Source organism: Passer domesticus, chromosome 11, assembly GCF_036417665.1.
Source record: "Passer domesticus isolate bPasDom1 chromosome 11, bPasDom1.hap1, whole genome shotgun sequence".
NCBI lineage: Eukaryota > Metazoa > Chordata > Aves > Passeriformes > Passeridae > Passer > Passer domesticus.
Window position 1 is genome coordinate 1148116 of NC_087484.1, and position 23264 is coordinate 1171379.

Below are 23264 nucleotides of genomic sequence, written 5' to 3' on the forward strand. Positions count from 1 at the left end.
GGGAGTGATGGCTGGCGCATTCCCGGTGTTCCTGTGCAGAATTCCCTGCCCGGGAGTGCCCAGGTGTGATGGCTGGCGCATTCCCGGTGTTCCTGTGCAGAATTCCCTGCCCGGGAGTGCCCAGGTGTGATGGCTGGCGCATTCCCGGGGTCTCTCGTTGCAGAATTCCCTGCTGCAGGACACGGTGCCCGGGAGTGCCCAGGTGTGATGGCTGGCGCATTCCCGGTGTTCCTGTGCAGAATTCCCTGCCCGGGAGTGCCCAGGTGTGATGGCTGGCGCATTCCCGGGGTCTCTCGTTGCAGAATTCCCTGCTGCAGGACACGGTGCCCGGGAGTGCCCAGGTGTGATGGCTGGCGCATTCCCGGCGTTTCTCGTTGCAGAATTCCCTGCTGCAGGACACGGTGCGCCGGGAGTGCGAGGAGCGCTTCGAGCTGACGGCGGCGCTGGGCCGGGCCCGGGAGCAGGTGCTGGAGCTGCGGAGGCTCAGCGGGACCCTGCCCGCCTCGCCGCGCTCGCTGCCCGCCGGGGACCTGCGCCTCTCCGGGGCCCTGGGCACGGCCAGGGCTGCCCGCGCCCCCGGCTCGGGCCGGCACGGCGGCAGCGCCGGCTCCCTGGAGGCTCCCAAGGGAAGGGCGGCCCCGCCGAGCGAGCCCCGCGGCCGCGGCCCCGCCGGGATGAGGCACCGGCCGAGCCAGCTCTGACGGCTCCGCCTGGGAAAGCATCCAGCCTCCAAAGGGGCACCTCCCGAACGCATCCATTCCTACAATTTGAAATCCAGTTAAATGTTTTTGTTTGTTTTTGATGTAATATATTTTATCTGTCCAATAATTTATTCATGGTGTAATTAAACGCTGGGCACATTTCAAGATGGGAAAAGTGAAAAGAGTCTCTCCAAGAGGAGCACAAAGAGCAGCACATCTTCAATGAGTGGGATTGAAATCAGAAAATGCCTGGATCCCAGAAGGTTTGGGTTGGAAGGGACATTAAAGTTCATCCCGTTCCAACACCCTGGCCCTGGGCAGGGAATAATGGCCCAGCATCACAGGATCCAGGATGGATGGGGCCTGGAGCAGCCTGGGACAGGAACTGGATGAGCTTTGAGGTCCCTTCCAACCCAAATCAGTCTGATTGCATGATTCCATCATCTCAAACCTGGGCTCTTATCCCCTGTTTGTGTCCTGGAGCAGCAGCTGCAGAGGAGGAGGAGTGTGGCCAGGGAGGAACAGCACGTGAAATAACGGGAGCAGGAATGGGATCATGGCTCGGGCACGAGGGAGCGGCCAGGTCCTGGAGGCAAACCAAGTCCAGAACAAATATTTCCCTTCTCCCCCTCCCTCCCAGAACCCGGAGCTCCTGCTGCTAAGCAATAAACAAAATATGGAAATGTCAGGGACCCTTTTTAACTGGCTTTGAAAACAATTTAATGAATCTCACCGTGTCAAGGAAAGTTTACCAAGTGTTTTCCGTGGTGGGATGACAGGCAGAGCACAAAGTGCCACAGAGGATGTGGACACCTCATTACAGCCCTGAAATTTTAGGAAATCAAACTTCCTGCAGGAAGTTCTTGTAGGAGGGGTGTCAGGGACCTTGCACTCCAGGACTCGTGGCACGAGGCAAAGCCAAACAAAGCTCCAGGAACAAACCTGTCCCTGTGGATCCTGCCCTGCTGGCCGTGGGCAGCATTCCAGCCCTTCCCTTGGAGAAAACATCCCGTGGCACGGGGCTGTCCTGTCCTTCCCTGCTGGAAAGGCCTCAGCTTGCCCCTGGGTGGTGCCTGCTCTGGAGGGAGCTCCTGCAGCCCTGAACCTTTCCAGACAGGATCAGTCCCCTGTGCCAGGCAGGGAAACGGGGCTCGGTGGGCTGGGGCTGATGCTCTGTGTGAGCCCAGACACATCCCTGGTGTGGCCAAAGCCTCCTGGCTGACCCTGCCAGCAGGGTGGGCAGGGGGGATCCATCCCTGCTCCCAGGGGACAAAGGGACAGCACAAGAGGAGCCCTGGAAGCTCTCAGTGCCTCAGTGTGGCTCATCCTTTTCCCACCTGAAGTTGCCCAAAACGCAATGTTCTCCACAGATATGATGGAGAGTCCAGCCCCTGTCTGGTCCTGCTGCTCCTTCAGCAGAAATTGGGATCAGCACGGGCCATGCACAGCTTGCCATGGATATCACTTCATTCCCACTGGGATATCACAAACCAAAGCTGGGATGATCACTAGACCTTGTTCTGAGGTGTGTGTAGGATCTGGGATCCCGACTGTGCCTTGCAGATGGAGTTTTTCTACAAAAGAAGAAATTGGACTGCAGGAAAAAGCATCTTAGTTCCTAAGCATTGTTAAAAGTGCATGGAAACAGAAACCGATGCCACAGATCATTAAAATGTATTAATCAGAATAAAAGCATGACTGTCTTTCTTTGTACTGTGCATTTTCAATACCAATAAGAGTAGGATAATGAAACTGGGGAAAGTTCCCTTTGCAGACAACCCCCCACAGCTGCATTTTTAGTTATTTAAAACACGCCCTTATTTCCATCATGAAAATTCCATGTTGGGTTTTGTCCTTGGTGGTTACAGGTGGTTAACAGTGCCCTGCTGAAGGAAGAACAAACCCCAAACAGCTGTGATGGTGTGAAACACTGACCCAGGGGTTTCATCCTCACAGCACACACACAATTCATTGGGGTGGGATGATAAAAAGGGCACTGCCTGAGATTAATGTGGGGGGATTTTCACACCAGGAATGTCATTTGTGTGGAGCATCTGGCCTTGCCCTGGGAGCTGCTCCCAGGTCGTGGCCAGCTCCCACGGATTGTTCTCCCTCCAGGCTCGGGATCAGCCGTGCCCAGAGCGATCCCACCCTGCTCCTCCCAGGGTGGGGACAGGGCTCGGTGCCAGGGCAGGGGCACAGGTGCCGCCAGACCTCTCAGGGGCATGGAGACCCTTCCACTGAGGGGGCTGGCCCAGGGTGTCCCTGAGGCCACGTTTCCTCTGTTCCCTGCAGTGGGATGTGGCTGAGAGCAGCAGGGCTCAGGCACTGGTGCCAGGCACGGAATGAACACAGGGTGGGAAACGTCAGGGAAAGGGGGAATAACCCAGGGGGTCCAGATGGGAGGAAAGAGCTGACATCTGGAAAGGAAAATCTCAGTGTGAGGGAGAGGAAAATGCCCTCCCCTGGAGCTGTGCAGCCAGAGAGGATCTCTGCAGTGCTGGAGCCCCTGTGCTTGAGTCATTCCAAGTGGGTGGGAAATATCCATGGAAAATGTCCTGGCAGGAGCAGCCCTGCGCTGCAGGAGCAGCTGAACCCAGTGCCCCAAAGGGGATTTTCCATCTCCTGATTTATGGGATGTGGAAAGTGGTTTGGTTTGGCCTGGCACCACTCCAGGGGGCAATGCCCAGCTGCCAGTACCTGCTTGGAGCTCCGGGGAAAGAGTCCTGGAAGAAATCTGGTGGGCACAGAGGAAAGGAGCCTGGAGAGCCACGGAATGCAGCAGGTTCTTCTGTCCTGCCCAGATGTCCTTCACCATCACCATCGTCACAGACTGCGTTGAGTTGGAAGGACCTTAAAGCCCATCCAGTGCCACCCCTGCCATGGCAGGGACACCTCCCACATCCCAGGTGCTCCAGCCCCAGTGTCCAGCCTGGCCTTGGGCACTGCCAGGGATCCAGGGGCAGCCCCAGCTGCTCTGGGCACCCTGTGCCAGGGCCTGCCCACTCTCCCAGGGAACAATTCCCAGTTCCCAATCTCCCATCCATCCCTGCCCTCTGGCAGCGGGAGCCATTCCCTGTGTCCTGTCCCTCCAGCCCCTGTAACACAGGCACTGCCCTCTCCTGACATCCCTTTCCCCAGTCCAGGGCAGCTGAGCAGCGTTTCACTGGCAGCAGGAATTGGGGATGTAGCATCCCCCAGATCCCCCAGGCTGGATGTCGGGAGTTCCCTCTGCTCCGCCCCACGGCCGGTGCTGGGGCGGGCACTGGGAATTCGGGAATCGTGTCTGTCAGGAGGAGAAGCTCCTCAGGAGCCCGAGGCTGGCCCCTCTCACTGAACGTTTCCATGAATCATCGGCTTTTATGGAAATCCGCTCCAGCATCCTCTCCGCAGCTGTTTCCTGTGCACTGTGCTGGCTGCAGGGCTCGTTTGAACTTTCCGGGACTGAGCGGTCATTTGAATCACCACGAAGTTCTGAACAAAGAACCACGTGTGCCTCTGGGGAAAAGCACCCAAAAAGGGATCCCGGGGAGCAGCTGGGAGGGCAGGGCAGGGCCAGGCTCCGGGGCTGTGACCGAGCAGCAGCACGGCCCCACGCCTGCCAGCCCCAGCCTGTTTGTCTGGGCCGGGGGGGTTTGTGCAGGTTCCTTCTGAAAATAACCCCTGCACCTCCTTGGAGGGTGATGGAAGCAGTAGCTGGGGCTGGATGAGGCACAAATTCACCTGCTCAAGCTGGGCACAGGGAGAACTTGGGTTTCTGATCTCTGGGTGAAAGGTTGGTTCTGGACACCAGGATTTCCTATGGATTTTCCAGGATTTTCTGTATTCATAGAAATCCACAGAAATCCTTTCCTCTGGCTGGCTCTGGGTGAGGATGTTCCAAACCTGCTGAAGATCCATCTGACAGGGAAACAGTCCCTTGTTCACAGGACTCCCATCAGGAGAGGATCTGTGTGTGCCTGACTCTGGAGCAACAGAGACCTGGGGGAGCCATGGCTGGGCAGGGCCGCGCAGGAGGGCGCTGCAACCAGGGCTCAGATCCCCTCTCCTGGATCTGTGGGACATCCCCTCTCCTGGATCTGTGGGACATCCCCTCCCTGGATCTGTGGAACGCCCCCTCTCCTGGATCTCTGGAACATTATCTCCCTGGATCTGTGGGACATCCCGTCCCCTGGATCACAGCACAACTCAGGCTTCAGATCACCAGCATTTAATCCAAAGCCAGTGCCTGAAATAAAAGGAGAGCAAAACAGCTTGGGCAGGCTCCTGGCACAGAGCAGGATGTGTGCAGGAGATGCACAGATCCCAGAAGGCAAAAGTCTCCTCTTAGCCTGACCCAGGGAAAATTATTCTGGGACCTTAAATCTCACGGTCCCCACAACCCTGAGAGCAGGACACGCAGTGCCCGGGGTGCCCACAGAGCTGTGGCTGCCCCCGTGTCCCTGGCAGTGCCCAAGCTGGGCTGGACAGGGCTGGGAGCACCTGGGGCAGTGGGAGGTGCCCCTGCCGTGGCAGGGTGGGGCTGGCTGAGCCAGTCTCACCTGGGGTTAAAGGTGGCTGAGGACACGTCGCCGCTGGCTCTGCAGAGGGCAGGGGAAGGGTGGCCCTGCTGCCTTTGTGTCCCCAGCTCTGGCATCCCCGCGTCGGCTTCGCTGTTGCCGGGGGAGCCACGAGGAGCCCTGGAACAACAAGCAGCCCCGGGGCCATCCCGTCCATTCCTGTCGGCAGCCAGAGCTCCCTGATGGGAGCCAGATGTCAGAGATAACATCTCCGCTGGTTCTTGCGGTTTCCTCGACGGCAAAGCACTACCGTGCTCTCACCCTGCCTGGCCGCGGCGTTCTGAGCATCCTGGTGGAGAAAAACACGGAATTCGGGAGGCTGGTTTGGGGCTGGGCTGGCCCAGGCTCCCAGCCTGCCGGGAGATGCTGAGGGGCAGGAAGGAGGGTGCTCCGTGCCCTCGGAGGAGGTGTTTGATTCCCTTGGAAGGGACAGGTGACAGCTCCAGCCTCTCCCCTGCACTCTGTCCCGTCTCAGTCGCTGTCACCCCGCGGTGTCCTCAGGCCAGCTGTCTCCTCAGCATGGAGGGCAAACTTTGAACCATCTCCACCTGGCAGAAAGATGCTGGAAGTGTTTCCTTTTTTAGAGGTATTGAGGCATAGAAAAGCCTTCAGGCTTTGAACAAAACCTCAGCTTCTCACCCTTTAAACAGGTATTGAGGCATAGAAAAACCTTCAGGCTTTGAATAAAACCTCAGCTTCTCACCCTCTAAATCACTTTAGAACGGGGCCTCAGGCATTTGAGTCTCAGCTCCCGATTGCTCCATACAAACCTGGGCTCCCAAGTCACATGGAACTTTGGGAAGCGCAGCAATCCCCGAGCAGGGGTAATTAAATCTGTGAGGGCCTTTCAGGAGATTCTCTTGGTTTAAGGTCATTTTGCTGTGGATTTCCCCCTGGGCTCCTGAGCACAGCCCTGGGCCTGCCGGGCCTCAGAGGATCACCCTGGCCTGGAACATTCCAGGGATGGGGAATGTCCTGCCACAGCTCCTCTGGCACAGCTGGAGGAGCCGGGGCCATGGTGAGGGACCCCATTCCCTCCCCTCTGGGTCACTCAGGGCTGTCCCGGAGCTGTCCCCGTCCCTGCTCACTCCGGGGAATCTCCCACCGCTGGCGGCCAGTGGAGGCTTTGATCCATCCCCGGCTCCCAGCAGCTGGAATGGGGCTGTCCAGCCCCGGGGACAGGGCAGGACATTTGTCCCCTGCTCACCTCGGTGGCCCTCGGTGTGTGCAGCCCCGGCAGAGCCGGAGCCTCGCTGGGCTCGGCAACACTTCCACCTACAGAGGGATCCCAGAACGGCAGCCGGGAGTGGGAGAACACCGGGAGTGAGGGGAGATCCTGGGAGTGAGGGGAACACCGGGAGTGAGGGGAGATCCTGGGAGTGAGGGGAACACCGGGAGTGAGGGAGGCACAGCATCCCAGGAATGAGGGGGAACCCCAGGAGTGATGGGGGATCCCAGGAATGAGGGGAACACCGAGAGTGAGGGGGGATCCCAGGAGTGATGGGGGATCCCAGGAATGAGGGGGGATCCCTGGGAGTGAGGGAAGCACCGCATCCCAGGAATGAGGGGGAACACCAGGAGTGAGGGGGCAACACCGGGAATGAAGGGGAACTGAACCCCAGGAATGAGTGGGACATGGAATCCATGGGAATGGGAGGGGGCATGGAACCCCTGGAAAGGATGAGGACACAGAACCCCTGAGAATGAGGGGACTGGGAGCTGGAATGTCCCTGCAGGGTGGGGGCACGACCCCTTTGTTCTCCCCAGCAAACCCATCCAGAAGGATTCTCCATCCTGGGACAAAAATGGTCATTTTTGCCAAGTTTTTTTCCCTCCACTGGAATAGAAAGACTTTTTCTTCAGGCCAGCTTTACAAATTTTTTAAACTTTTTTTTCTTTTAATTGCCCTGCTGGGCTGTGGCCAGGCAGGAGGAGGGGATGGTAAGATGTTTCCTTTGCAGGAGTGCTTTTTACAAAGAGGGATGTGATTGTCAGCCTGGCCAGGAGGGGTTGCTTCCTGCCCCAAGGAGCCTGGAAGCAGCAAGGATCATGGACAGGAGAGTCACAGACTCAGCCTGATGTGAAATCCTAGATTTTATGAGTATTTCTTGGCAGGAGCAGCAACCAGGGAAAGATTTCCTGGATAAGGGGCCCTTACCACCTCACCTGCTGCCACTCACCTGTGGATTTGGGGGTGACTGAAGCCTTGACAGGGACCTGTTGGGCAAATTTCCATCAAAAATATTCTCATTGTTCATTTTTCCTCTTCCCAAAACATCCAAAGCTCCTGGTCCACGCTCATCCTTCCAGTATCTGTAACAAACCTGAAAGTGAAGGACAGGCAGAATGGTTTGTATGAAACGCCTTGAAATCTTTGCACCTTTTTGTTGAAAATTAGTAAAAAAAAAAGTTAACAAAATCCTTTTTTTCAGAGAAAAAGCAACTCTGAGGGTGAGACCCACCCAGGCAAATCCCTGTGCCCAAGGAGAAGCAGCTGGGATATTTCCCTGTCCCTGTGGGTCTCAGATGTTCAGAGCCCAGTGCAGCTCCTGATTTCCAGCAGCGTGGCAGAGGCTGCCATCACCCAGGGCAGGAATCCTCCAGGATTTCCCAGCAAAACTGTCTCAGCTGCTGAGATACAAGCAGAATGCAGCCTCAGGGGACTCCTGGAGGTCAGCACAGGTGCTTGAAGTCAAATGATTCATTTCTCTGACTCAGCTCCATGAAAACTTCAAAGTTCGGGATACTTCCAAGTCTTAGGAGGGACAGGAGCTGTGGTGCAAGGACATTTCAGCTGCAGCTCCTCCTGCCAATCCTGCAGGGAGTTCAGGGGCATTCAGGGGCCCCCAGGACTCTCAGCTGCCCCTGCTGAAGGCACAGACCCCCAGGGCCAGGCTGCTGCTGCCCATCCCAGAGCTGGCACAGCGTGCTGGGTCCCTGCCTGGCTGGGAGCAGCTCTCCCCCTGAAGAACAAACACAGCACTGCTGGCTGCGGGGAGCAGGAGCTGTCCTGCTGTCCCACAGCTCAGCTCTGAGGCACACAGGGGTGGGCAGTGCTCACACAAACCAGCTGAGCCCTCCATGGGTGACTAACACAAACCCAAGGCAGCAGAGGGGCTGCTCCTCAAACCCAGGGCTTCTCTCTGCTCTGGACTAGATGGGGGAAAAAGCTCCTTCAATTTCCATAGCAACAACCACATTTTCCTGAACATGACACACACAAACACAGTTGTTACAGACTGAAAAACAGTGGTAACCAAGAAACAGACATTTTCTCTTTTCCTCCCTGAAAATACTCACTCACTTTCCACCTTTCCAGAGCAGCTGCAGAGGGGGCCCAGCAGGACAGGGCAGGGAGGTACCAACCACGGAGCTCCTGCTCAGGTGTCCTCTCCCTTCTGGGGGCTGTGGAACATGTGCCCAGCAGATCCTGGCACTGCCCCCGGGCTCTGCAGGGGAACACTGCAGCCTCAGCCACAGCCAGAAGCAGCTCCAGGGATGGCCCAGCAGCTCCTGCTGACAGGGGACAGCAGCAGCCCAGCCCGGCCTCACCCCACTGAACTTCAGACAAGTCCATGACCATTTATCCCAGCCACACCCCAGGAGGACACAAACATCCAAAGCTCTCCCAGTTTTCCCCTGCCAACAGTGGCATACCCACACCCCGAGTCCCACTCGGGCACAGGGGTCAAAGCCGTGGTGTGCAAGAAAACCAAGTTTAGTTTGGCATCCAACAGGCAGTAAAAAAAAAAAAAAAAGCTTTATATTTTATTTTTTGTAAAAATCTTTGAACACATGCAGACTAAAACCAGTGTAAGAAAGTCTCCACCATGTTTAAACAAATAACTATACTTAAATATAAGCGTCTGCAATTGACTGGTATAAAAATAATGTACGTTTTGCTTTTTTACAGAAATCCTTTCTCCAGTTCTCAGCTCAATAAACAATACACAACTCTAATACATACAATGAACCTGATCGTTTGCCACCTCTGGGATACTGCTAAGGTATTATGTGCAAAAGTTGGTAACAGTTTCTTTCCCACGAGAAAAAAATTCTTCTACACCTTTAAGGAAACCAGATGGGGTTGAAGCTGCTGCAGCCCTGGCGGTGCCCTGCAGTCTGTGGGCTTGGTGCCGGGTTGAGCTCAGCCCGTGGGCTCAGCGGCGGTGCTGGAGCTGGCCCAGCCCTGCAGGCTGTGGGCTCGGTGCTGGCCCAGCCCCACAGTCCCAGGGCTTGGTGCCGGTCCCGGAGCTGGCCCAGCCCCGCAGGCTGTGGGCTCGGTGTCTGTACCAGAGCTGGCCCAGCCCCACAGTCCCAGGGCTCGGTGCCGGAGCTGGCCCAGCCCCGCAGTCCCAGGGCTCGGTGTCTGTACCAGAGCTGGCCCAGCCCCGCAGTCCCAGGGCTCGGTGCCGGAGCTGGCCCAGCCCCGCAGTCCCAGGGCTCGGTGCCGGAGCTGGCCCAGCCCCGCAGTCCCAGGGCTCGGTGCCGGAGCTGGCCCAGCCCCGCAGTCCCAGGGCTCGGTGCCGGTCCCGGAGCTGGCCCAGCCCCGCAGGCTGTGGGCTCGGTGTCTGTACCAGAGCTGGCCCAGCCCCGCAGTCCCAGGGCTCGGTGTCTGTACCAGAGCTGGCCCAGCCCCACAGGCTGTGGGCTTGGTGCCGGTCCCGGTGCTGGCCCAGCCCCGCAGTCCCGCGCTCAGCGGCGGTGCCGGCCGTGGCCCGAGCGGCCGCTGCCGTGGTGCTTGCCGCCCTTGTGGGAGCGCTCGAAGGAGCGCGAGCGCTCGCGCCGCTCCCGGTGGTGGCCGCGCTCGTGCCGGTGCTTCTTGGCCGCCTCCGAGTGCTCCCGGGACTTGCTCTGCGAGCGGGAGCGCGACTTTTTCCGCTTGTGGCCGTGCCTGCTGCTGCCCTTGAGCTCCTCGCGGCCGTGCTTGGCCTTGGCGTGCGGCGAGCCGTGGTTGTGGTGCCGCCGGGGGCTCCCGCTGTGGCTGCGCGAGCGGCTGCGCGAGCGCGAGCTGTAGGTGCCCGACAGGCTCCGCCGGTTGTTGTAGCTGCAGAGAGGCAACAGTTACAGCGTGTCCCCACACCGGGAAAGGCAAACACATCAGCGCTTACAGCTCCCAAGTACTGCAGGAAATCGGGCTTTGTCCCTCAGGGGTAAGTGAGGGAAGACAGGGAATGTATCGGAACCTGCCCCATGGAAGGCCGGGGTCAGTGATGTGGGATTAAAGGTCCTTCCAACCCCAACCATTCTTGTAAGTCTTTTAGTTGAGCTCATTTGAAAATAAACAGCTCAAACTAAAACCAGAATGCAGCATCTTTTGTCTAAATTGGGTGTTGCCTTTTTCCTTCAGTGACTTCCCTGAGATCCAATGCTGGCAGCCTCCAACTTAGATGTGAGCCTGAAGATTCTTAGGAAACCCCCATCTAAAGGCAGCAGCTCTCTCTGCATCCCTCTCCTCCTTTACCACGAGAGGGGCAGAGCCCTGAAGAGCCAGGCACTGCACCAGGGAGCACTGGCACAAGGAGGCTGCATATCTGGGGCACTTCTGTCCCCTTCCAAGGGCACTGTGGTCCCAGAGACTGCTCCCAGTTGTAATGGGATCTTTGTGAAGACTAACAAAGGAAGACCAGCACAGACTCCCCAGGTACAGTGGAGTCAGGACAGGCTAATTTCCAGCCTGAACTCTCAACCCCCAGCGCTGAGAGCCTGAAGTGAAGCCAACCTCCCCCTCCCTTCTGCTGGCTGGCCCCTGCAGGCAGCAGCCCCCGAGCAGCCCAGCCCAGCCCAGCCCAGCCCCACTCACTGCCTGCGGGGGCTGTGGGAGCGCGAGCGCGACTTTGTCCGGGAGCGGGAGCGGCTGGCGCTGCGGCTGCTGCGGCTCCTCTTGCTCTCCTTCCTCAGCCTGCAGGGCACAAACCAAACTGCTCAGCACTGACACAGCACGGGGGCTCGGGAGGAGCTCCCGGCACTGCAGCTCCAAGTGCTTCTCTCAGCAGGAGAGTTTTACCTACCCGTTGTAAGGGCTCTTGGAGGTTTGCTGCCTCTCTTCTGGCTCCTTTTTAACAGTTTTGGTATTCACAGATACTGGAGATTTCTCCTCAGCTTTTACTTCTCTTGGGGAAGCTAAGAATGAAATTTCAATTCAGAATTAGTTCTTTATTCATCCTTTGTCATAAACACACTGTACACTGCTCAGGCACCTTCACCAGGATTTGCACTAAGTGTAGATACAAACTCTACATCTATTATTGCATTCCATCTCTCCACTTATATTCACTCCTGGAATGGGATATTTGTGGGGAAACACTGCCCATGCAGGAGGAACAGCACTGGCACCTTCAGAGCACACAGCCCACCTGGGCCAAAAGGTACAAAACAGAAGCTGCCCTTGTGCCCCACAATACAGAACCTCGGCATTTATTTCCAGTGCTATAGGAAGGACTAAGGCTGACCAGCAAATCTAGATTTCATCTTTACAATAATGGCACAAATATAAATGAGTAGTAACTAAAATTATCCATTTAATACGTCAGTCAGTCTCTGCAGACAGTTGGCACAGCCCAGAGATGGATTCACCTTTCATGGAAGGGCTGTTAAGCCCACCAGAGCTCCTGCTTTCAAACTCTTCCAACCTCAGCTCCCTCCTTGCTGAGGTTGGAAAACTCTCAATGACTGAATGACTGAATGACTGAACTTCCCTTGTTCAGTCATTCACACTGCCCAGCCCAAAGACCTCTGAAAACAGGACTCTTCAGGAGAAACCATGAGAGCTCAGACAGACTAGCCAGTTCAGAATACATGTTCCATTTAATTCCCTCTGATGCCAAGGCAGTGCTGGGCCTCTCCGTCTCCATTTCCTGCCCACCAGCTGTCTGCCCTCACTGCACCAAACAGCTGCCAAGCACATTAAAAACCAGCAGGGGAAGGAACTTTCACAGATACCTGCTGCAAAAGGGGCCATGAAGGCTATTGCAGCACCCCCAAATGAAATCCAAAAGGCCTCTCTTCACATCACAGAACACACAGTAACTCCTGCTTCATTATTCTCTTAAGGGTGCATACTATTGATGTATCACTGTTATCTAGGGAAATGTGGAATAAAGCATCTCTTTCTAATCTGGTTTCAAGATCTATGTGAAAAAAAAACCAAAAAAAACCCACAAAACAAAACCCTAAAAAAGTTCTTCCTTTCAGAAAATGGACTTACATGGTTTGGATGCAGGAGAAAAGCCGCCCAGTGTTGAGAGTGCTGGAGTTCCATCTGGATTTAAACCTTTTGCTTTCAGCTTTGCCTCCTGTAGTGCCATTTTCCTCTTTTCTACTTCTTTATCCAGAAATTCATAATTGGGCTGTGGAGGTAACAACCAGGTAAGAAGCTGAGCTAATGTAATTCATATTTCATCTAATTTCTCAAAAATAGTGAGTTTGCTTTCAATGATCTATCCAGTAATGTCACTTCCAGAATCTGTTCTCACCTTACTGGAGCCTTTCTCATTAGCACATCTGTATTAGGCATTCCCAAACTTTTCTGGACAACCATAACTCAGCTCAAGCTGCACTGAGCATCAAGCAGCAAACCCCAACATGTTAAACTCACCTTCTTTCTGGTATAAAGCTTCAGAGTTGTTAAGCAGATCTCCTGAATCTCCTCTTCTGTGGTGCCAAAGAGCAGGAACCAGTGGGGACGGGTAGGCAGCGGGATCTGAAAATCAAACAAGGAGAAGCTTAATGGAGATTTCAGGTCAGTTTTTGTTGAAATACGTCCACGAATTTCCTTGAAGCCAGAGCAGCAGCAGTGCAGGCAGAGCTCAGTGCAGGCAGGGCTCACCTGCAGGGCTCTAGCAGCGAGGTAAATGCACGCACACGCGATGGTCTCCGGCTGGAAGCGAACAAACACGTTCGTCCGCAGGCTGTCGTTCATGTAATTCCTGAAAAAACAAAGCAGCACGGGTTGGAACTCCAGTTTGCTTCTCTTTCAGAGGATAACAATACTGGAGACTCAATTGACTTTATTATTTTTTCTGTTGTTACATTGAACATGACTCCTTCAGGTTGTGCTGGATGTTTACATGTGTCGCTGTGACAGTTTGCAGCACTGCCACTGTTTTAAACCCCAAGGCACTAATGTGCAGCAGTAAATCCAAGCAGTGTGGAACAGCCACTTCCTAGTTGAAGTTACCCTGGGAAGTGTCCACTGAGTTACAATTTAACAAGTACTTTGCATCTGTCCAGCTGATTGTGTTAAACACCAATTCACCAATTCAGCTGATTGTGTTAAACACCAATGGGTTTGTATTTAAAGACCAATGTAGAACTCAAGAGCCATCAGCACAGCAAGGTGCATTTTCAACCTACCATTATCCAGAGGCTACGTGCAACCTGCAGAGTTCATAAAACTCTGAGTGCATTTGAATTTTGTGTGCTCTGAGCCACTTTAACTTCATCCAGGGAGATGCACCCCATTTGCTCTCTGAGTATTGGAAAAAATGTGTGAGTTGGAAGTGGACCCAACCTCCTGAGCTGCTGCTGTGCACAGGGCTGGCACTGCCAGTAACACCCGCCCAGAGATGGGGTGAGCAGCAGAGCTCCAGGGATTTCTCAATTCCCAGCATGGGAGAGAGAACAGCAGTCAGTCAGCGAGGACTCTACACCCCCATGCCCAGCTGGCTGCTAAGTGAACATGCTGCATGCACTGTCACCCTCTGTTTAACTCAAGTTTAAATGTTAAATCAACTAAAGAAAGGCTGGCAGAATCGTCCCCCACGTGTCCTTTAACATACAGCAGGTAGGCAACAAAGACATTGAGAAACAGTTACTTCTAGAACCAAATATACAAATCCTGGCGCCAGGACAGAACTAGGAGGTGCTGCCCGATGGCTTTGGGTGACGGCAGTGAACTCGCTGAGGCTTGCACTGGCTTGGCTGGAGAGAAGGGCAGCCAAAGCAGCCATCCCCAGGTCATGGGCTGAGGTGCAGAGGGCAGAGCTCTATGACTTACCAGCAGGGACTACCCTTCAATCAAAGAGTAGAAAAAAGAACAAAGTTAAATTGAGTTCTCCATCGCTATGCTGGAATCAAGCCATGAAAATAGTAAGCAGAAACAAGCACCACAAGATTGTCCAAATGTGTCTGGGTGGTGACTTACATCTCATTGCTTTGCATAGGGATCAGCAGGCTTGTTATTTCTGCTACTATTTTCCTGGCTAGGAAAAGAATGGAAAATAGCAACTTACCAGGCTGTCTGTACCAGGGTTTGATTACGTTCACATTCTAGGACTTGTAAATACATAACAATGATCTGAGGAATAAGGAAAGGGGGGAAGAAAAAAAACCCACTCAGTTTCAACACATAAAGCAGGAGTAAGGAAGTACATATATACATATGTAAAAATGAAATCAAACAGTATGCCCAAACAATGGGGGCTCTCATGTCAGCCCATCACGTTCAGACAGTTCTTTATTTCACTACTTTTCTGCTATTTTCAAACCAGCCACCTTTACCCTGTCCCAGGGAAGTGACTTTCACAGTCAATATGAAATCAATTTCAGTTTGCCCAAGTACTCTGGCAAAAGCTTTAATAACTATAGGAGAATAAAGAGAAGAACTCAGGTCACTCTGACACCTGTGTTTCTTGTTCCACAGCTCCCAGTGATGCCACCAAGGTAGAGTAAGAATTAAAATTACATTATTATTGAGAACTCACCTTATGAGGATGCTTGACATGAACACAAAATCCCAACTCCTTCAGTACCCTCCTTTCTGCTTTGATTACTTGATTTTTGGTGTTTATGTAGTTCTGATCAAGTATCAGGGGGCTTGGAGTCCTATAGTTTGCAAGAAATAAAATCAAAACTGTTTTGCATATCCAAAAATAACGGCAACTCTGTTTTCCCTTCCAACCAACTAATGGCAACAGAAACCGGTTTTCAACTCCTGCAAGCAAGTTTAAGCATTAATCTTGTGCTGTCCAAGTTTAGATAAACTAGTTTAGTTGCTGCTTTTGGCTAGCTACAGATTAGATGGCTGAGATAAAAAAAAATAACCTTCTGCTCCTGTGTGTGCAAACTGCACTGCTCCAGCTGCTGGAAGGAGCTGGCTTGATGGGGGCACTCCCAAGAGCATTTCCTCTCCGTGGCAGAGGTGGCAGAAGAGGGAGTCCTTTGCCAGGCAGGACTTCAAAGCAGAGGTAAGCCAGACCGGGGCTCTCACTGGCATTAAAGTGAGTAGCCTGTGCTCTAGAACTGCAGTTTCCTACGCACTGAAGAGCGGCTGACTGACCCTTCAGAGAAGCCAGCCCTGCCCTGTGATGTGTGTGTGAAAAGCTGAGTGAAGCACAGAATTAACCTGGGACACAGGCACAGATCTGCCTGGGACTCTGGGCCTGCTCCCCTCTCCAGGGGTACCAGGGATGATCCTGCTGCTGTCTGCACTTGCAAAACAACAGCTCACTTCAGAGAGAGATGTCAAACTCCAGCACTGTCAATCCTAACTCGTCACAAGTCCAACCCCTGAACTGTCCAGAGCATGTTTAATCACAAAAACCTTCTGTACACTCGATGCACAAGTGTCACACTCCATTGCATATTTGCTTTGTCCATGCTTAGACTTGACCTTTCAACATTCCACATGGGATATTTTAATCCACTTCCTGCTGAAGACAGACCAGCTTTTTCCCTGTAATATGCCTCACACATTCCATGTGCTTTCCAAAGCAGAATAATGTTTTTTGCAGCTCATTACGCTCTAATAAACCACAGTCTGTGTACAGCATAAAGCCCAAGCACTGGTGACAAATTTATTTTACATTACCTTCAAAAGAAAAAAAAAGTAATGCAAAGCGGATTCAAAATACAGCTTTTGTTGTATCAGACAAAATATTTCACTGCCAACTTGCAAACTCCATGAGTGGATCTCGCTTCTCTTCCCTGATAGGTCACAGAACAGAAAAAAATACTCAAAAATCCAAGGTTCCCACCCCAGGAAGAAAGGGTCAATTTAATGACAAGGCTGGAATAATCCAGTTTGTGCCATGACCTCTGCAGTCACTGGACAGGCACCGATGGCCATGGGCAAAGGACACCACAACCTTCTCTAAGGGGAGCATCTTGTTGTACCACCATGCACCTGAAGCATGAGCTGTCCCTGCTCTTCCCAAGGGGCTGAGACGCAGCTGCCAGCTCTGGAATGAACAACTGCAGCTTCCTGGTGCCAGGCTGGACCTGCAATTCAAGTACTGTCTCATTATTTAAAATGCCAGGTTTTCCATGTTCCAGCAGAGTAACTTCTCTAGTTAAGTGTTACTCTCACTCATCAGGGCAAGTTTACAAAGTTTTTCATTTCCGCTCCTCTAAATAACCCCCAAATTGGGAGATTTTTTTTGTTGTTATTTATGGTTGGCTGTTTTTCTTTTCTCCCCATAAATTAACTGAAAATGAAAAGGTTTCTAAGCTCTTTCAAGCTCTTCAGTGAGGAGCTGATTTTGTCCAACACTTCAGCACCACAGAGACAAGCTGAACAGTGCTCTGGAGTGGGACACTGGAACAACCAAGCTGAGCTCTTCCCATCAGTGAAGCTGATTCACTTCCAACTCATTCCCATCCATTTTACTGGTGTTGATAACCCTTCCTTCAGTACTGCTCTCCACAATTTCATCTCCAGACCACTGGCACTAACAGGACCTGCAGAGCAGCACCCAGAGGAGCTCAGGTGTCCAGGCTGTTTGTCAGCAGAAAGCCTCAGCACAGGTGGGAGATCTCAGCTTACACACTTAGCACAGCCATGACTTCCAGTCTATTAACACACCCTGCAGTGGGACTGCTCAGATCCATCCACCAGCCCACCTTCCCCATGTGCCTGCATTCCCGGAGAGCTCTGGCAGGGAGTTAAGGTGGCTCCAAGTGCAGCAGGACAGACGGGAGCCTTTCCTGTATTTTAAGTTTTCACTGTCCTTGCACAGGGCTATGGGATCAGCACCAACAGCTCACACTTGCCACATTCCACAGCACAGGGACAGGAAACCCAAGGTGCCAAGTGTGCTTTGCTTTACTCTGCTGTCCCACTCCTTTGGTCATGAGTCCTACAGCCCTAAGGAAGCCATGAAAACCATCAGTTTATCCAGATAGGGCTTCCAGACAAATACAGCCTTTTATCCACTCATGGAAAAGAAAAATCTGCAGGGGACTTAAGTGTTTTACTGCACCTTATTACTGGCACAGGTCAGTTCTCCACTGCACTGATTCACCCATTTAATACTTTTGCCATAAACTCTGCATTGTTGTAAACAATTATTTACAAGTTAGAAACTTCAGAAATTCCCCTTTGAGAAACTTCTTTGTTTTCTAATATGAAAAAAGAGGAACTTTGCCAGTGCATTTGCTGCACTTAATTCTCAGTCCAACAATTATCCTAGGACCAAGTAACAAAGCAGAGAAATAGAATTTATAAGCTTATATATGAAATATAAGCTTAAAACCCTGTATAGCCAAGGAGTGTTACAAGTTCCCACTTGGAATCTGTTCCTACAGACCAGCACTAGAGCTCCAGGCAAGACTTCATCTTTAAGAACAGAGCAGAAAATGGCCCCTCTGGGAAGTCAACCCAACACTTAAGATGCAAAACTTGATTGGGATTTAGATTGTGTAACAACCCAGAAGATTAACACACACTGTAATGTGTTTGTAACAACAAATAAATCACAAATACCGTTTTTAAAAATCACTGACAAATGAGACCTAAGTTCTCCACCCAGCTGCAGTTTCATGTGGTGCAATATTAAACTCTGATGCCTTTGGCATGACTAACACTCAGAGGGAACAGTGCCCTGCGTGGAGTTTGTTCCTAATGAGCAAAGCACTTGTGACAAGTACAGCAGGGCACCAGCACCTCATTTCAGAGCAGAGATCTGTTCTGCTGGTCAGTTCTCTGTTTGTCAGGATCACAACCACAAGCAGCACAGGTTTGCAGGCAGTCTGAAGGCACTAAGGACGTGTGTCATTAACGCAGCCCCGCTGCAGGGCCCCTGAGTGAGGAACAGCTGACTGAGCACCTCAAAGCACCATGTGAGATTACAGCACCACACGAGTCACATTTCCAGTCTCAGGACCTTCTGCAGCTTTCAGGCACAATTAAAAGAAATAAAATCAACTTCAAACTACATTCTACAAGTTAAACAACAGTTGCACTTTGCTCAGAACAGAGGTTTTGGCACACAGTTATTTAAAAAGCAGTTTTTCCATAGTACGAGCTTTTCTCCATGCACACAAACATTTTTACATGCAGTTCTACATCACAAATGCTCGTCAAAGATCCCAAAGAAAATATGCTTGTCCAAAACACTTATTTAGCTTTTTCTTACTTCTCAGCATTAGAAATACCACCTCGGTTGACTACATGTCTCATAAAAAGAAAATTCCAATGCAATTCCCAGTTCTGCAAACAGGTACATAAAAGGGACTGCTTACATCATAATTGATAAAAATGTACAAATTCAAGACTTCTGTACCTTTGTTTTACTGTGAATTCAAGCTGCAATTATACAGAGCCAGAAAGTGGAACTAAGAACCCAAAACTGGTTAAGAAAGAAAGCAAAGCCTACCCAAACTACCCCAAATTCGTGTGCAGGTTAAGAGCTTCAGTTAACAGAAATGCTAGACTAAAAAAGAAAGTACAGCAGCCTGTTTCAGTTCTGGGTTGTGTGTGAGAGACTAACTACAGCCTAAGTGTTAGCTTCAGTAAAAAAACAAAAAAAAAAAGGTCAAGCTAGTATTCTAAAAACCTGGACAGCAAAGAAAAAAGCTTATAACAAGATACAGGAGTTCTTCCAAATGGTTCACCAGCGGCCAACCTGTTAGTCCCCCGATTCCAGTGACCTATGCTCAGAGCACTGGCTTCTCCTTGGGGATTTTCGATACTTCACTCACTGTTGCCATGACGACAGCTTCATCTTTATGTACCACTCCACATCACCCAGGCTTTGGTAAATGTAGCTGGTCGCTGTATAGTCGGTTGCAAGGGAAAAAAGAGTTGAAGTTAATAACGTGTACAGGTGATGGAACTGTCAGCTTGTAAAAAGTACAGAAAAACGTTTACATCCTGCTTGCTAAAAAAAAAAAACGGGGAGGGGGGGTGTGCAAGTCTGAATGTCAGACTGCAGCATTTTTAAGGTTAATTTCATGCAGATTCACTCAGAATCGCAGAGCAACAATACCCATTTCTCCCGAAAATAATGGGTAGCAGTGCACGATTTCTCTGGACATGATGCACTTTAGGCACCACGTAACATGCACAAGTTGGGATTTGGAACAGGCTAGCTGGAAAGATTTAAATTCACAGGTTAAGTTCAGTTTCTCTGATCCTTCACACAGCACAAAGAGACAACTAATTTATATTCTCGTTGCAAAGAAAAGCAAGGCATATGATTAATTAACCTTCACTGCCTGGAAGGAGGCCAGAACTTTACTAATCGCTGAGCCTGCTCCAGTAATTCCAACAACCAGACGCCCTTAATAACTGTGGAAGACAATCCCTGAATTCACACCTGGCATAACTTCACACAGCTCTCAGGCCATAGGGGCAAACAGCTTTAAAGGCCAGACAGAACAAAGCTAAACTCCAAAGCGTAACACCAACTCTTCCTTCTTGGATCTGGAGCTAACTAGGACAACACCATCAGGAGGCAGTAAAAGCCAAAGCTCTGCTTCAACAGAAGCATAACCAGGATAAAGACACCAACAAACAGCTGGCTTCCCTAAGGGATTTCTACTCCCTTTCTCAGAAAAGCTTGCATAACACGAGTTTAAATTCCTGCCGTCACCTGGTGACACACGGCAGGGAAACGAAGTGTGAATTTAACACTGCAGCTGAAAGCAAAATCCTTTTGTAACTACAGAGCATCTGAAACTTTAAGCAATCAGGCACCAGAAGCAAAGCTGAAGTCTCCAATCCCAGACTGTGACACTGCTGCCCCACGGAATTAAGGAGATTTTGTGTTTAGCAGCAACCTAGAGAACTCTTTCCCTTCAACCACGCCTTCCTCCTTTCAAGGCATCGGTTATTTGCTTTACACACAAAAAACGCTGCTCTACACACAAAGAGCAGCATTAGAACTCAGAACTGGGACAGCTCCACCCCACCTGCCCACAGCCAGGTGAGCCCCCACTCCACCTGCACAAGCACACCAGAACAAAGCCATTTCCTGCACCTAAAAACGCCTTCAGCCTCCCAGACTCAACTACACGCTCCTCACCCCTACAGCGGCAAACACTGCAGGCCAAACCAGGCCCTTTCTCAGGAACTGTCTAAAATGGCTTTTTCTAGAAGGTAACACTCAACACTAAAAGCTCAGCTTCTTCTTAACACCATAACCACACTTGGACAGCCACAGATTAACGAGAAAAAAAACCAGCAGGACTGCTATGTATGGTTAAAAAACCGGAGAATACACAGCAACTCGCTAACTAGCTACACACATGTTAGACTATCTTACAGTAACTATGAAACGCCAAAAAATCAACAAACAGACCTGAAACCACAACCACGGTCCTAAAACTAGAACCAATACTTGCCAATCGTAACTCGTAGCTAAATCAACAACGACAAACGGGTCTACCAAGTGAACAAAAGCAGAAGCAGCCGAGATTGCACTGTACTGCCTACACAGCAGCCAACGGGCACTCCCTTCTCAATTTAGGTCGTTGAACTTAGCCTGGAAAAATACTGTGAATTGAGAACTGCAGCATACATTAGTGGTAACAGGTGCTCATGCTCATAACGAAGCTGATCTTACCTTTTTGCTCTTAACTGCCGCAAGTGATGGAACACGTTGATCACGTCCCTTATCCGACGAGGCGCCTCTTCGATTTTGGACGCGAGATTGATGCAGGCCATAGCAACAATCTGAAAAGAAGCCCCGTTTCCGTTAAGCAAACAATTCCCAGCCCAGATAAAAGCGAGAATTACGTAACTACGGAGCAAATCCGCCAGGCTCGAAGCGAGCGGCCTGCGTGGCGCGTGGCCGCCCCGGCCGCCCTCTCCCGGTGCCCCCGGGCCGCGCTCACCTCGAAGCTGTGCTTGACGAAGGACTTGGAGTAGAAGAACCGATGGAACAGCACCTGCCCCGTCGCCATGGCCACCTGTGAGGGCAGAGCAGGAGGAGGGAGAAGGAGCCGCGTCAGTGCCCCAGCCGCCGCCATTTTGTGCGAGGCGCCGCCGCCCCCCCGCGCCGCCTCACGCCCTTCCCGCCGCCACAATGGCGGCGCCCGCCCTTCCCTTCCCTCCCTGCCTGCCCCCCTGGAAGCCCCGGCAAGGGCTCACCTGCGGCAGCCGCAGCAGGATGCCGGCCGCCTGGATGAGCTCGCAGCCCAGGATGCGCAGGTCGGTCTCGCACTGCAGGTCCAGCCCGTCCTGCATGGAGGGGGTGGGCGAGAGCCGCTCCTCGGGGATCAGCGAGTGGTCGATGGTCAGAGACACCTCGGAGTAGAGCCGGTCGCCGATGAGGATGCCCGGAGCGGCGGGAGGAGGCGGCGGGGCGGGGGCGGCGGGCGCGGCGGGGCCGGGGTGCGCGGCGGCCATGGCGGCGGAGCGGGCGCTGGGGCCGGGTCCGCTCCCGGCAGCGGCCGCGCGCCGACTGCGCGGCCCCGCGCGTGACGCACGGCACAGCGCCGCGCGCGCGCGGGGGGCGGCGGGAAAAAAGAGTCCGCGGGACACGCCCCGGCACCGGGACCGGGAATGGGAATGGGAACAAGAACGGGAATAAAGCAGTGCGGAATAACGCAGGGAGCGGGAATGGGGCTGGACAGCCACAGAATCACCGCGGGAGCTGTGGCGGGAAAGGATCTTCCAGAGTCAGTCCAGTCCAACCCCTGCCCCGGGCGGAAACGTGGTGCAGAACGTTTTGTATCTATAAAAGTATAAAAATAGCACATAGGAGGTTAACCACGGCTCAGGACCTGGATCCAGGCCCTGTCTTGAAGGTTGTGGTGCTCGGAATATGTCACGTAGGGGAAAAAGATCCCTAAAATTGAATAAAAATTAGGCGGTTGTGGGTGAGTGTTGGCAAAAGGTGGGCTGCGCCTTTCCAGATGGAAACGTCCGGCAGGAAGTCACATCCAGTTTATTAAGGAAAAACAAAATTAAAAAAAAAAACAAAAAAAAACCCCACAAAATAAAAGTGAACCAACTCCAGCAGGTTTAGCCGTTGTAGGTAATAAGTTCACGACAAACGAGGAAACATTCCCACATGGCGCGACGGGCGGAAGAGCACAGCGGCCGCGCACACCGCTGTCCCGGGACGCCGCGCTCCCGGAGGCCGCCGCGGCGGCGCCGGCAGTGTCTCGTCGCCCCGGGCAGTGTCTCGGTGCCCCGGCAGGGCCCGCATGTCGCGACATTCCCGCCGCTGTCGCGACCAGGCGGGACGAGCCCACAGGGCCAGACCCGGCGCTCGCGTCACTCCCGGGATCCGCCGCACCGCCGCCGCGCGCCGCGGATCCCTCCGCCGCCGTAACCGCGCGCGCGCCAACCGGGAAAGCCCGCCCCCCCGCGGCGGCCGCGGCCGCTGATTGGCTCGCTGGGTTTGAGTGGCAGCGGCGCCTGAGGGGCCGCGCCCGCCATGTTGTGTGGGGGTCAGGCGGCGGCCCCGCCTTGCCCGCGTCCGCCGGGGTCCCTCGGGACAGTCGCAGAATCGCGGAGCTTGGAAAAGTCCTCCCACATCGAGTCCAAGCTGTGACGGATCCTCGCGCTGTGCCCAGCCCAGAGCACTGAGTGCCACGTGCAGCCCTTCCTGGGACACCTCCAGGGATGGGCACGCCAAACCTCCCTGGGCAGCTCCTGCCAGTTTAACCCTTTCCATGGAGAAATTCTTCCTGATGCGCACCCTGAGCCTGCCCTGGCTCTGCCTGAGGCTGTTCCCTCATCCGTGGGAGCAGAGCCCGACCCCCGGCTGTCCCCTCCTGGCAGGAGCTGTGCAGAGCCACAAGGGCCCCCCATATCTCCCTTTTCTCCAGGCTG

General features: G+C 52.9%; 2 protein-coding genes and 1 long non-coding RNA gene across 4 annotated transcripts in view; 1 reads left to right on the plus strand and 2 right to left on the minus strand.

The window, feature by feature from the left end:
* LEKR1 (leucine, glutamate and lysine rich 1) overlaps nucleotides 1-2404 on the plus strand; it is a 35722-nt gene extending 33318 nt beyond the window's left edge. For both annotated transcript variants that reach the window (XM_064385043.1, XM_064385041.1), the window contains exon 12: nucleotides 381-2404. In XM_064385043.1, the coding sequence (XP_064241113.1) occupies nucleotides 381-701 (321 nt within the window). In that variant the 3' untranslated portion in view covers nucleotides 702-2404. The remainder of the gene's footprint in view (nucleotides 1-380) is intronic.
* Nucleotides 2392-8128, minus strand: LOC135278511 (uncharacterized). The gene is made up of 4 exons (XR_010345998.1): nucleotides 7723-8128; nucleotides 7441-7584; nucleotides 4425-6596; nucleotides 2392-4175 (listed from the first exon to the last, which is right to left on the minus strand). It is a non-coding gene; the product is annotated as an uncharacterized LOC135278511 (long non-coding RNA).
* Nucleotides 8129-9015: 887 nt separating this feature from the next.
* Nucleotides 9016-21885, minus strand: CCNL1 (cyclin L1). The gene is made up of 11 exons (XM_064385044.1): nucleotides 21573-21885; nucleotides 21317-21391; nucleotides 21046-21155; nucleotides 14965-15085; nucleotides 14494-14558; nucleotides 13089-13188; nucleotides 12858-12962; nucleotides 12468-12609; nucleotides 11272-11383; nucleotides 11064-11162; nucleotides 9016-10307 (listed from the first exon to the last, which is right to left on the minus strand). Exons 1-11 carry the CDS (start codon nucleotides 21828-21830, stop codon nucleotides 9956-9958), a joined length of 1539 nt encoding a protein of 512 aa, XP_064241114.1. The 5' UTR covers nucleotides 21831-21885; the 3' UTR covers nucleotides 9016-9955.
* Nucleotides 21886-23264: the final 1379 nt, after the last annotated feature.